The 15,299-nt window shown below is 43.5% G+C and overlaps 1 protein-coding gene across 2 annotated transcripts in view; it reads left to right on the forward strand.

The window, feature by feature from the left end:
* The window catches only part of ISM1 (isthmin 1), a 30,889-nt gene extending 24,906 nt beyond the window's left edge, over positions 1-5,983 (forward strand). For both annotated transcript variants that reach the window (XM_083495648.1, XM_083495647.1), the window contains exons 5-6: positions 891-980; positions 3,019-5,983. In XM_083495648.1, the coding sequence (XP_083351774.1) occupies positions 891-980; positions 3,019-3,536 (608 nt within the window). In that variant the 3' untranslated portion in view covers positions 3,537-5,983. The remainder of the gene's footprint in view (positions 1-890; positions 981-3,018) is intronic.
* Positions 5,984-15,299: the final 9,316 nt, after the last annotated feature.

Raw genomic sequence — 15,299 nt, forward strand, 5'->3', positions numbered from 1 at the left:
AGTATGTAGTACATCCTGTTTTTTGTAAAAATAAAATAAAAATCTGCTTGCGTAGCAGTCGAAAACTCCTCTGCTCAGCACTCGTTTGCTGGCACTGCAAGCAGAAAATAATGAAAAACTGTCTTGCGACTTAAGTTTCCAGTCGCTGGCAGTTATAAGCGATTGCTGTGATGTTCAGAGAAACATAACCATTCAGAAGGTACTTAATGGCACCAGCGAGTAGTATCAGGTATTCATCTCAAGTCAATATTAAAATATTTGAGAGAGGGGATGGTGTCAGAGAGGGGTGGGAGGACATTTGTTTTGACCTTTGTATTAAAGTGCAAGACTGCTGAGGCTCAGAAGTACCGTATTTTTTGCTCTATAAGACGCACCAGACCACAAGACGCACCTAGTTTTTGGAGGAGGAAAACAAGAAAAAAAATATTTTGAATCTCAGAAGCCAGAACAGCAAGAGGGATCATTGTGCAGTGAAAGCAGCAATCCCTCTTGCTGTTCTGGCTTCTGGGATAGCTGTGCAGCCTGCATTCGCTCCATAAGACGCACACAAATTTCCCCTTACTTTTTAGGAGGGAAAAAGTGAGTCTTATAGAGCAAAAAATACGGTAATTTTCATTCTCTTAGGTTCTTTCTCATTCTCTCTGATTCGAGAGCAAGAGTTTTAACCAATTTTAATATTGTCTTTTTATATTGCTGTTGTAACCTTCCCCTGGGACCTCATGGTGACAGATGGTTAAGAAATCCAATAAACTAAAAGTAACAGTGACGGCATGAATGTTTATAGGAACATAAGAAATCAGTGGGATACTAATGCAAGCCTAGTTTCTCTACTGCCTTGTATTATGTGCCGTTACTGAAAAAAATATATTTATATACCCTGCTTTCTTCAGGGATTGAAGACACCTTCAGGACAGCAGCCACAGAAGTGAGTTTGCTCGCAGGAAGCGAAGAATTCAATGCCACAAAACTGTTTGAAGTCGGTAAGCAGATAGGAGCAGAGGGTTCTCTTCCTTCAGAGCTAGATAATGCAGGCAGACTTCAATCTGTGTGATAGTTTCCCCCTAGGACACTTCTGGGAAGGTGCTGTGAGGGAGCACTCAAATATTTCCCATCTTTGTAATGTGTGGGTTTTGACTGAGCCAGTTACACATTGTTCAGCAGCCATTCCCAGTGGGCTTTCTGAAGGAAAAACGTTGGACTAAACGTTTCTGCCTCCAGCTGTGCCACAGCCTTCTTGAATCATTGCAAATTCGTTATTCAAGGACAAAAGGCAAAAACTTGAATACTACAGCTGCACATAATATGTTCTGGGTGACTGATTACGTTCAGGGTGACTCTGCAACCAACAGGTAGCACTCCAAAATCTGTCCATGCTGGCCAAGACATGGTTAATCCAGAGCATTGTTTATGGGATGCGAAAGCATTGCTTGGAGCAAGGCTGAGGATTTTCTTAAAACTTGCACAAAGGTTTGACTCTGTTCTTTATTCCAGATGCAGACCCTCGCTTCATCATTCATGAGTGTTCTGCTAGTGTCATATCCTGATTTGCACAGATATCTTGCTGTCTCCCCACATATTACAAGTCTGGAATGTGAGCCACTTATGGCTTCAGTTATAAAGGAGCTGTTTCAATATCATCCGTTAAGATTATAGTTCCAGTGTCTCTGTGCAGCTGCATTCAAGAGGCCCTCACAGAGGCAGGGGGGGCAGTGCTCTGCCAAATTTTAACCCACATTTTATTTTTTAATCATAAGGGAACCTCATGAAAACTAGGTGCACGACAATGCACTCACTTCAGCTTTAGTGTAGTTAAAGAATGCACAGTATATTTTCAGAAGATTGATACTGAAATATGGAAGGGCAAAAATACAGCCCCCTTTGGTCAATGGATAGATGATACAACAACTCTTGCAACACGTGAATGGATTGCTTTCAGACGAAGATTATACATGGGCAAATTTAAATGATATTTGGAACGTATTTATGAAAACCATAGTGACCCATGAGTTACCATATGCTTGAGAGAAACAATAAGTTTAATCCATCGACATATATACTATATAGCTTGGTAACATTAATTACCATATTTTTCGCTCTATAAGATGCACCAGACCACAAGACGCACCAAGTTTTTGGAGGAGGAAAACAAGAAAAAAATATATTCTAAATCTCAGAAGCCAGAACAGCAAGAGGGATCGCTGCGCAGTGAAAGCAGCAATCCCTCTTGCTGTTCTGGCTTCTGTGATAGCTGTGCAGCCTGCATTCGCTCCATAAGACACACACACATTTCCCCTTACTTTTTAGGAGGGAAAAAGTGAGTCTTATAGAGCAAAAAATACGGTATATGTTATGGTTATTTTATTGCTGTTTTCCCCTGCTTTAAAAAAATATATATCAGTTTTCTTTTTCCCTTTTCTGTTCTTTTCTTTTCATATTTACTTTTACTCACTATAATCATCTTAATAATAATATCTTTTCTTTTGACAAGATGCACACTCCATAGGAAAGGCTGACATATTGACATATCACATATTGACAGTGAAACTGATACAATTCAAAGTGTTGGTTCTGACCTTTAAAGCCCTAAACAGCCCAGACACTGAAGTCCTCCTCCGAAGGTCTTCTGCTTGTTCCCTCACTACGAGAAGTGAAGTTACAGGGAACCAGGCAGAGGGCCTTCTCGGTAGTGGCGCCCACCCCTTGGAACGCCCTCCCATCAGATGTCAAGGAAATAAACAACTATCTGTCTTTTAGAAGACATCTGAAGGCAGCCCTATTTAGGGAAGTTTTTAATGTTTGATGGGCAGGGTATAAATAATAAAAAGTTGTTGTTGTTGCATGTTTTCCAAGGCCTTAAAATGTTTTTAAAATAATATTGGAATTGATTTTGTGATAGAACACAAAGCAAACCCCTTGACTACCGGAGTGTGATGTTAGCTAAACGCTGTCAAAACCCTGCATTTTTGTCATCTCTGAAACACAGCGAAGTTCTCCTTGTGTCCCTTTTCTACTGTCCAGATACTGACAGCTGTGAGAGGTGGATGAGCTGCAAGAGTGAATTCTTAAAGAAGTACATGCACAAAGTGGTCAACGACCTCCCTGCTTGCCCTTGCACGTATCCCACGGAGGTTGCCTACAGCACGGCCGATATCTACGACCGGCTTAAGCGGAAAAGCTTTCGCTGGAAAGATGCGAGTGGGCCAAAGGAAAAACTGGAGATCTATAAGCCGACCGCTCGCTATTGCATCCGGTCCATGCTGTCTTTGGAAAGCACCACCCTGGCGGCACAGCACTGTTGCTACGACGACATCATGCAGCTGATCACAAGGGGCAAAGGAGCAGGAACCCCAAACCTGATCAGCATAGAATTCTCCGCCGAACTTCATTACAAAGTGGACATTTTGCCTTGGATCATTTGCAAAGGGGACTGGAGCCGCTATAATGAAGCCAGGCCTCCTAATAATGGTCAGAAATGTACAGAGAACCCTTCAGAGGAGGACTATTACAGACAATTTCAGGAAGCGAGAGAGTACTGAGAAGGCGGAGGAAAGAAGCCAACTTCTTTCAGAGTCTGTGGAACACGGGCGGTTGGTCCACAGGACCCCAAATCAAAGAAACTCTCAGCATACAGATTTAATGTCCCATTCCTCCACTCACCCCAACTAACTGTATATAGTTGTATAGAATACACATTTTTTTTCATAAGTGTATTATTTATATATGCATATAGAAATTGCATATGGACCCCTGTGCAAATAGACATTTATATAATGTTATGCATTCTGCACCAATGTAAGGTTTTGTGTTTTTAAAATCATGCTCAAGTAAGGACTGGGCTATCATTTTTTAATCTGTATGGGAAAAGCTCAGCTTTCAGTGGTTGAGGCAACAGAACTCAAAGAGTCCGTTTCTCAACTGCAAACCCCAGTTATGGGGCTTTTGCTCATGGGTTATCCATCTAATGCATCTGAAAACTGCATCTGATGGTACTACTTTTGTTCAGAATAGCAGGGAGAAATATCAGCATCCACTGCCATTGTGCCTGTGCAGAAGTCAGGGACTTTGATTTGTGTCAAATACTACGTCTGTGTGATTGACTCTGGTGAGTAAAAGACTGTGATACCTAAAGTGTGGCTGACGCAATCAAATATCCCTTATTCTGCAAAGTGTACAAGTACCTCTGAAATATTTTTACTAAATCAAAGCCAAGGACTATAACCAGATCATTATTAAACAGTTTCCATACATAAGTTATTTAATACAAATGCAGCATAATTTCCTTAGAGATATATTGATGAAAATATTTAGACGTATTTAAGAAAAAGAAAGAGTTTTTTTTAAAAGGGAAGGGCAGTAATTATTCGAGAGGAGGAACGAAGCTGGTAGATACAATAATAGACAAAGCAAAAGTCCCTTCATTCCCATTTTGGAGTTATACTTGCCTTGCAATTCAGCTTGGCAGGGGTCCAGTTACTAAGAGCTCTTAATAGCTCCAGGGATGTGAGCAGAAGTAAAGCACATTTTCATTATAGTTATTATTTTGTACCACCACTCAAAGATAAGGCCTGGGGAGGGAGGAGCTGCATGGATAGTTAAAGTCCCTCAAAGTCTTCTTCACACACCGCCTTATTACAAGGATGTAAACACAGCAAACTCACCTATTGTATAGCCATATTTTTCTGGGACTCAGAACTGGCTGCACCTCCCTTTGGAATGCCCATTTTGTTGACTAACTTTGATTTACCCTGCACAATGTGTAAAGCAGCCCTAAGCAAAATAACCTTAAGCAACTTGGAGCAGGCTTAGCCACTGTGCATAAAGCAAAAATGTGGGCGGTATCTTAAAAACTGGGAGTTGCAGTTAAAAACACACACATAACCGGATCAGTTAATTGGAAAAGTGTCAGAAATGCATTTCTGGGTTGGAGGCAAGTTTGCACATGAGCATTAGGGTCTGATTCATGTTATGACCGATGTGTTCCCGTGTTCAGTTTATTCATAAACAACCACAGTTGCTGATTCTATGAGCTTTCACTCCCAGAGGGTCTGTATACATGATACAGTGAACAGTCTCCATGTAGAAGCCACTTTAATTTCTTCTCTGTACAGTGGTACCTCTGGATACGAACAGGATCCTTTCCAGATCCCCGTTCGCATCCTGAAGCGAACGTAACCCGCGCCTGTGCGGGTCGCTATTCGCCGCTTCCACGCATGCACATGACGTCATTTTGACCATCTGCACATGCGTGAGCGGCGAAACCCAGAAGTAACACGTTCTGTTACTTCCAGGTTGCCGTGGAGTACAACCCAGAAGCGCTCAACCTGAAGCATATTTAACCCAAGGTATGACTGTAGTAGTGGCTTTGTTAGGAGGGCAGGGAACATTTTATCCATGCCACTGCAGAGCAAGTCCCAATCCAATCAACTTGAGAACTCTCAAGCCTACTGAATCCTACAGTGAATTTAAGTGCACTTGTCTATGTTTACACAGGCAAACTCTACAACAGCAAAAGGAATATGGCCCAATCCAATTTACTGCCCTTGCACACGCATCATGCTTTGCTAACATGAATGAATCAGCCATGGGAGAACAATTTAAAGCAGACTTCATGTGATACCCTTGTTGTTTGTTCAAACTCTTCTGAAGGAACATACTGTAAAGAGATTTGTTCTTAAAATATGCCCTTGTTGTTATTTATTCTTGAGTCTATACCAAGTCATTTGGCCATATACCAAATAAATGCATAGTATTTTACGAAAGAAAGTCTATTCTTTAACAAAGGTTTTTTTTAAATAATCAGTAAAGGGATGGAGTGTTATAATTTTACTGCATTCTTTTGTAGCGTATTTATTAAACTGCAGCTAACATGAATTTGGCAGAGTTAAAAGTGGCAAGCAAAGGGACTTTCTAAAAGGGACAATCATGTTCCATAGAGAGCTGGTGCATAAATCCAAATTTATCAATAAAGCCATGATGAAACGTCTGCTAATTTGCATTCTCATTATGTGGGTGTTAAATACAACAGGGAAGAAATGTGAAGGAATGCTTATGGCCTGAGCAGGTGAGGGAGGGATGCCAGAAAGAGTGAGCAGGCAACCCACCAACAGTGTCTTCTAGTAAAAGCATCTTAAAACAATTTTTGTATATGCTAATACATTCCATAAGGCTAATACGTTCCTTACCAGGAGTTTGGGGACAGATTCACTGGTTTCTGCGCCCAAGAATGAAAAATAAGGAAAATTTAAATGTAGCTTCCACAGCGAGGTCTAAGAAAACATTAACATCAGCCACTGCCACAAGACTTGTCAAGGTGATGGGAGGGAATTATTTTAGAATTTGTCTCTCACCTCATTCATTAAAATCCCATTGCTTCAGACCTGCCAAGGTTAGAAACACTTTGGCAGACCACAACAATATGTTTTCAGGCTCACTACAGTTTTTCCCAGCAGCAGCCCTGGAACAGATCAGAAGGAAAAATATTTCTCCCTCTGTGGTCTTCAGGAATAGCATTTTAAAATAATAATAATAATGTTATTGTTTTTGCTTGGGGGAAAAATGAATTTTATAGCCTGCTAGTTTTAGTATCCCATTGACAAGTGTGACAGAGCCGGGTCCAATTTTACTTCTGGCTCCAGCTTGGAGCAGTCCACTGATGGCTACGGCTTGATTTTGTAAATAATGAAGTGTGCGTTTGTGTATAATGTAATTAGATCTTCCTTAACATAACATGGCGTGTCCCTAATCAGAAAACCATAACGCCGAGCATCGAGCAACCCACAGAGACATCAGTTGTGTGGGAACTGCACAGTATATAACTTACAAGAGGTCTGCCTCTTCAGCGCAGGTTTGCCTTATGACTGCTCTGTTGTCAAAGAATGGTGGAAAAAGAGCACTGGGGAGGGCAGGGGGAGCTTGAGTATCTATGGCCCAAGAACATTCATGCACTGTGAACATGTGTGAGCTGCACTGAGCCAAGGTTCAGCCACCTGTGTGCTTACAGCATTTAGGTTAGACCAGCAACTATTGAATTGAAACCATAGAGAAAGCAACACATCAGCTAGCCAGGAACAAAGGAAGGGCAAGCGGATGTTGCAGAGGATTATTCAGAAGTTCGAGCTGATGCCAAAAAATGGAGGTAGGATTCAAATATTACCTTGCCTTCCAACCGGTGTGAGTAATCTCTCAGAAATGCTTGCCACAAAAATGTTGTGCAAACTTGGGTGAGGCGGGCCGGGTCGTGCACTGTCTACAAGATTCAGTTCATACCCCAATTCAGTCCTTGGAAAAACAGCCCGATTTGGTCTGAAGTGCTTCAAATCCTGCCCAGTTTGGTGCACATTTGAATCCTGATTTGGAGAAGTAAAGTTTCGTGCCTCCCCCATTCACTGTTACGGGGAAATTTTTAAAATGGCTATATTTCCTCTTCTTAGTAAAATTGGATGGAATCTGCAGGCATAGTAGCCCCTCCTGAGTGGACAGAGCTTACCAACTTACAGACAAATAGAGTTTTGTGCTGGGCACCATCAAACAAAAAAGATAAGGAATAATCTATAACTTAAAAACAAATAATTGAGGCAGAAGTAGATGAAATTTGCAGGCTTCTTGGACCCTTTTGAGGGGATGAAACCTGCCAAATTTCAGTATTACATGCACGGACTAGTAGCAAGTCTCCAAGTTTTCAGGCAGGAGTCTCAACTCCATCTGGAGACACCAAGGGATTAAGCCCAGAACATTCTGGATGGAAAGCAGAGGCCCTGCTACTGAGGTACAGGCCTTGCACCTGCTCACTCTCCCCTCTCACTTACAGTGTACAGCCTATAGCTGAGGAATACAGCTGCATTTCTGTTAAGTGAAGTAAACAAGTGATTCATAGTATGGTGGAAAGCCCAGAAGATGAGCAAGTTACTTCCAGGCTATTTCCTGGCATGCCTCACCAATTTATTTTTATGAAATATTAGCATTGAAATGTCCATTTCCTTACATCTCAGCACGTACATTTTCGCCCTTGTCATAAGTCTGTGCCCTTGGGTCTGCTCAAAATGGGTACAGCAATTATCATGTTCCATTACGAAGACGGATAATATCGCACCAAGCCAAAAATGGATAGTTGTGTGTGTGTGTGTGTGTGCAGGGGGTAGAGATTGCTTGCACACAGGCCACAATCCAACACTTGAGTTGGACGTACTTAAACCTCTTCAAACCCATGACTTTAAGTGGCCCCTGGGCTGTGGGCCCTGGGACTGTGGCCATAAAGAGAAAAGAGATGAAGTTTGGAAGTAGATTTGAGGCACATACATCACTGCAAACCTAACACTGCCATCATATGACACAGACCTGTTCAGCTGCATTTGCAATAACATAAAGGTGGGGGCAAGTAGAGCACAAGGGAAAAATGCCAGTAGCTGTAAAAACATAGCCATGGAAGACATTCCTCAGCATGTAAGGCGGGGGAGGGGACCTATTACAATCCCCTCCCCTACTCCACCCTCCAATTGTACAGAAGATGATAAAAATGTGTGGCATTCTCCCTCCAAACATATATCTGGTTATAATTTTTCAGTGGAAAGTTGCTCAGGCAGTTTCCGTTAGACTGCACCCACACGGTACAAGGCAAATTAAGGGACTGACTGGGTAATTACTAGGGCATGTGCATGCCCACAGATCTGTAAATAAAGGCAGGAAATCCCTCAGTCTTTCACTCTTTAGCTCACTCCCAGACAGTACGATTGTTAGGAACACATGGAAAATCCACCGGGTAGGTGAGATGATGCTCTTTGTACTTCACAGAAGACTGGTATTTAGTGACAGTTTCAACAAAACTCGGATTCCACGGCAGCGCTTCAAATGACAAGCCAGGCATGAAGAAAAGACCCAGCTTTGACTCTTAAACAGCCTTTTCAAAACAACAACATCACACATACAACAGGTTCATAGCTTTCTAGCCAGCCCCACAAAATGCTATGTTCTCCCTTAAAAGGGTTTATGCGATTCCTCTGAACACAATCAATGTGACACAGTGCGGTGTCTCCAACCAAGCCCTACTTGGAGTTAGGCCCAGAGCCGGCCCATCCATGAGGCAGACTGAGGCAGCCACCTCAGGCGGCTGAATCCAAGGGGCACTGCTGCCTCTGCTGGAGAAGTGGCAGCGGCGGTTTGTGGGTTCCAGCGAGATCTCGCAAGAGCTTCATGGGGCTGTGAAATCTCTCCCGAACCCAGAAACTGCAGTCCTGTGACCCTGGGAAGTGAGGTTTTGGTGGGGAGGGTACCAGATGGACATGCAGGGCAGCCCTTTCCTGTTTCTCCTCAGGTGGCGAAACAGGATGGGACACCTCTGAGCAAACCCATTGAGATCAATGGACTGATGGGTCCAATCTGAGCAGGACTTAACCAATTACACCTCATTGCCTTTTGCGCCTTCTGCCAGACAAGAACGGGACAGAACTATGGTCTGCTTTGAACTTTTAAGATGGCCAGGGCTGAAAAGGATTGACACCTTTCCTTGACATCTTCTCTATGCAGGCTGCATGTAGCTAAATCGGGCAGAGCTTGACACAGACACCAACAGCTCCCCGGCCACAGTGATTGCTTATGCTTTATTACATACCACTGACAGGTTCAGATACCAGGTGTCCTTTATTTTAAGAAAAAACAAAGGTTCCTAAATCTTTCTTTTTTTTTAATAAAAAATCGTTACTTGAATACCCTTCGGCCTATGCCTCATTTCTAAGTGTGTGTTCCAGTAGTCAGTATGTAGTGAATTTGTATCCAATATTGCACCGTATTTTCCAGACCTGCTTCTTCATACATTCTGCATTTGGAAATGCATAGAAAAGATGGCCTTTGGGAGCTATTTAAACATTTTTGATATTTAGGAGGAGGCAAGGAAAAGCCACTTTTCTTGGGGAAATTGGACATTGTCCATCCCTTACACTTTGGAGCCCTTGTGGGAGCATTATATTCCAAACCAAGCCAGCCAGTCACAATGAAGGGCTCCTTAAGGCACCATGTGACATTCCTGGCTCTGCCTGGAAATGCAGATGCTTCGCCACTGAGCTACTGCCCTTCCCTAAGGAGGAGGAACCTGCCTAGAAGAAGCAAAGAGACTTTGGCCCACCAGCATCAATGGGCACCTCATCTTCATAGAATTGTAGAGTTCGAAGGGACCCTGAGGACCAACTCACTGCAGTGCAGGAAGATGTAGCTGACCCATTTGGGGACTGAACTTGCAAACCTTGGCATTATCAGCACCACACTCTAACCCATGGGTAGGCAAACTAACACCCGGGGGCCGGATCCGGCCCAATCGCCTTCTAATTCTGGCCCACGGACAGTCTGGGAATCAGTGTGTTTTTGCATGAGTAGAATGTGTGCTTTTATTTAAAATGCATCTTTGGGTTATTTGGGTGTAGGAATTCGTTCATTTTTCCCCCCAAAATATAGTCCGGCCCCCACAAGCTCTGAGGGACAGTGGACCGGCCCCCTGCTCAAAAAGTTTGTTGACCCCTGCTCTAACCAGCAGAGCAAGCTGAGTTCTTTACTCAAACCAACGAGCAGAGCTTCAGAGCACAAAGGAGAAGGTGGCAGCTGGCAGGGATAAAGCCTAGAGTTTGATTTCATAGGGTCAGTTATGAAATGTTTTATAGTCAATCAGCCTTTCAAGCCCTGAGGCTGTTAAGTTGCATTTGAATTTTTCAAGGTGATAAGCAAAATCATCCCCATAAAGGCTGCTCATTCCAGCTATGATTGCTGAGAATTTCTCACAGGGTACCTGCATTCATCCTGATTTGATGGGGCAAAACTTATGCAGAAATTTGACCATGTGTGGTCTTTACTGAGCCTTTGTTTTGTGGGGAGATTATACAACAATGAGCATTCATCGTGATTCGCTTGTGGAGTGTTTATAGATCTTCCCAATAATCATTATTTCACCTCGCACTTTTCAGAGCACTTCCCTGTCACTTTCCTAACTACAAAAAGTTTTGTTTTGTTCTGTAAGTGAATTTGTTATGCTAGGGCAACAGAGAACTTTAATTGCACAAACCTCAATTTCCAATGAAGTACTGTACACACTTGAATCCCTCAAGCAAAGTAGTGACAGTCTGGAGATACATTGCCCTAGAGCTGTTTGCTAGCACAGAACAAAACACTCTGCTTTGTTGAAATATGTTTACAGCAAAGAAAGATACACTGCAAAGGACTCTGTGACAAGGCAGAACTCTTTGCCAAGTTTACCAAAAGTCTTCGCTTTGCTCCACTATGCTTGAAAGGGATATGTCTGTGTGGAAAGGGCTGTAGAAACATTGCGAACATAGGCGCCGACTCCATGGGGCTTGAGGGGGCCCGAGCCCCCTCAAAAATTCGTTTGGGGGGGCTCCGCCCCCCCAATAATCTCCAGCGCCCCTCCAGCAGAGCGCCATCGCCGCCCCTCCCCCAGCCCAAAATGCACAGGGTCGGGCTGCATGCCTCCTGCCCTCCCTCCCGAGCAAAAGCTCCACCCAATTTCCGCTCCGGAGCTGATTAATAGGCGCAGCACGCTCTCCCCTATTCGCTCACGAGGAGGCGGCGCCACTTTATTTGCATATTCATGAGCTTATTTATTATTCATGAGCTTTTCCGGGGGGCCCCCCCCCAATATTTTTTATAAGTCCGCGTCCCTGATTGCGAACATTAGTAGCAGGAAAAGAGCACACTTTTCTGCAGGATACTGGGCAATAATACATCATTAATTAGACTCAGGTAAAGTACAATGCATGAGATCCATTGATTTTAATGGGTTTACTCCAATAGGATGGTTTGTTTTGGTTTTTTTAAAGCACAGAACACCGTAAAACTCTGAAAAGGCAATTGGTTTCTGTTATGTACTGGGCCAGCAGGGGGATACTGTAGATAGTTATGCAAATGAAGGATCGAAAGTGACGTTCAGTGATTGGATAGTTTTAGAAAGTTGCAACAGTTACATTGTTCTGGAGCTCTATATAAGCAGGCTGACTGAGCTCTTCAGTTCAGTTCTATTCTGGCCTCTGAATAAACAAGAGCTGTTGAAGAATCGCTGCGTTGTCTGATATGTTCGCCCACAACTTAACAGTTTCCTTGCTTCCCATCTGCATTATGTGGTTGATCTCATGACTATTTTCATGATGATAGTGACACTTGTTTTTGTTCCCTTGTTTTCCTGAAGCAGATTTGTTGTCCCTGGAAATAATTTACAACTACTGGTGCCAAAAAGAAAAGAATGGAAAATGTTTGCTTGTTTCTTTTTTGGAAAGTGCCATATCCTGAAACATTGGGCTGGGCCTACCCGCCAGAATCATGGGAGACATCAATGGAGGTGGGAGAATGAGGAGGGTCATGAAAAGGAGACACTGCCGGGCGCTAAATTCTTCCACGTGGCATTATTTTAAGTGTGTTGCTGTTCTGCATTGTGTGCCTTGTTTCAGTTTGTGGAAGATGTTTGCAATATCATCAAATATCATCAAAAAGGGTGAACAGCAAAGAGTTTGGTTGGCTGTGTTTGTGCCTTACACTGTGGGCCCCTCCTTGTTGTAACTACCTACTGGAGAATGTACTGTTACCTGCTGGAGAAGCCCAAAACAAAGCCCTGGCTCTATTCTTGAAACATGGAAGCAGGGGCATTGATAGCGAAACCCCTGAGCCCTCAACAAGCCACATCTGGAAAGTCAGAACAGCTCAGTTCCTCTCCTTGCCTTCATTAGTTACCATGGCTAGAGAGGCCCAGTTTCATCTGTACAAGCTCTCCTTTGAAGCAGAGGAAAACGCATGTCTGGATAAGAAAAAGCTCAACTGCTATGTTACCTGCTTTAATGATTCAGTCAACTCCTTTTTCTGTACTTCTGGCACCCTGGGCACCTTGAGTGAGTGATTCTGGGTCCACAGACAGACTAGAGCCGTGTTTCTCAAACTTGTGTCTCCAGCTGTTATTGGACTACAACTCCCATCATCCCTGACCACTGGGCACCACAATTCAAGAAGGACACTGACAAACTGGAACGTGTCCAGAGGAGGGCAACCAAAATGGTCAAAGGCCTGGAAACGATGCCTTATGAGGAACGGCTAAGGGAGCTGGGCATGTTTAGCCTGGAGAAGAGGAGGTTAAGGGGTGATATGATAGCCATGTTCAAATATATAAAAGGATGTCACATAGAGGAGGGAGAAAGGTTGTTTTCTGCTGCTCCAGAGAAGCGGACACGGAGCAATGGATCCAAACTACAAGAAAGAAGATTCCACCTAAACATTAGGAAGAACTTCCTGACAGTAAGAGCTGTTCGACAGTGGAATTTGCTGCCAAGGAGTGTGGTGGAGTCTCCTACTTTGGAGGTCTTTAAGCAGAGGCTTGACAACCATATGTCAGGAGTGCTCTGATGGTGTTTCCTGCTTGGCAGGGGGTTGGACTCGATGGCCCTTGTGGTCTCTACCAACTCTATGATTCTATGGTCCTGCTAGCTAGGGCATGATGGGAGTTGTAGTCTGACAACAGTGGGAGACCCAAGTCTGAGAAACACCGCACTAGAGAAATATGTTGAAATGACTTTGTTCCCCAGAGTCTCTAAGATGGGGTGAGGAACCTGTGGCCCTCCAGATGTTAGTGTACTATGATATCTATTATCCTTGGCCATTGTCCATGCCTGCTTGAGGGCCAAAAGTTCATCACCTCTCCTCCAAGACAAACCTGTGTAACAACCTCTAGGTCAGGGTTTCCCAAACTTGGGTCTCCAGCTGTTTTTGGACTTCAACTCCCATCATCCCTAGCTAGCAGGACCAGTGGTCAGGGGTTATGGGAATTGTAGTCCCAAAACAGCTGAAGACTAAGTTTAGGAAATTCTGCTCTCTGCCTTTGAAACTGCCTGGGACATGTGACTTTAGGACAAGCCTTCACATTACCTCACAATCTTGATACTAAAGGAATAATTCTAAATTAGAAACTCTGTCGCCACACATTCCAGCCATTCTAGGAATGCAGACAAGTGGCTCAAGCCACCAAAGGACCTGCGGTTCTCGAAATGTTGTTGGACTCCCACTCCCATCAGCCCCGGCCAGGATGGGCAATTATCAGGGATGGTGGGAGTCGCAGTTCAACAGCTTCTGGTGGGTCACCTCTGAGGTGGAAAGATTACTGAGAAGCAACTAGGGACTCAGCTATACAGCTGCAAACAAAACATTTAAATGTGTTGCAAAGTGCAATATACAAATGAGACACTAGATGGCAACAGTGAGCTATGCCAAATTCAATGTATTTTTCAAACCTTTTTTTGAAGCATTTTTGGGTGTGTAGATTCCACCTAAGTATATGTGGAAGGTACCAACTATTATAATGTAGCTGACAAGGCAACAATTTTTTTGCTGGTTTTTGTTTTGTCTGACCTAGCCGCCTCCATATTGGAAAATGCTGGTCCAAAGAGAAATTGGAAATGGAAGAGATAAAGAAAAACAGCAATATAGAGAAATTTTGCAATAGCAGCAACCTTGGAATTGGGCTTGACAGTTCCAAGAGGATTTGATTGAAACCAAAATCTGCCGCTGTCTGAAGAATGGGATTTACACCTTTGCTTTCTTAACATGTGCAACCTTCTAGCAGCAGATGTATTATTTTGCCACAAAATTGCTGCAGTTCTACATTCTGTAGTATCTCTGTGTCAGCCTGCAAATGCCATACTCATGACGGCGGTGTGTTTAGCTGTCCAAAAATTGCCCTTGGTTTTTTTAGGTTCAGTAGGCCCTTCTTATCCCAGATGTGCTGATTGTGCCACAATTGTTTGAATCAGTTGATCTATAACTCCCAGGAGCCCCAGCCGGTAGAGCCAATGGTCAAAGATGATGTACAGAAATATCTGGAGGGCCAAATTGGGGAAAGCTGACCTAGTTCTCTCGGAGGTGGTTAACCTGTGTCTGGGTTGTCCTACTTTATACCAGAGAGGCTAGTCGATGTCAAGTATATCGAATCTCACATCTTCTCCCTGATATGCCAGTTTTCTGTGCATAGGATCTGCTGTGTGGCTTCCTTTTCCAGTGCCAGATTTAGGGCAGTTTAGGCAGTTCCCCTGCACAGGATGCCAAGCCAAGAGAGTGCAAAATTGAGAAAATCCATAGCTGAGAAGATTCATTGCTTCTCTTTTTATGCCCAATTGTTCCTTACAAGGCCAAATTCTACCTTAAGTTACAGAAGCAAATTCCAATAATATTAACGGAACTGGAACGTAATAATTAATATTAATAATATCAATTAACTGGAACGTGCCCAGAGGAGGGCAACCAAAATGGTCAAAGGCCTGGAAACGATGCCT

This window comes from Podarcis liolepis (assembly GCF_965112155.1).
Source record: "Podarcis liolepis genome assembly, chromosome: 3".
NCBI classification, from domain to species: Eukaryota; Metazoa; Chordata; class Lepidosauria; order Squamata; family Lacertidae; genus Podarcis; species Podarcis liolepis.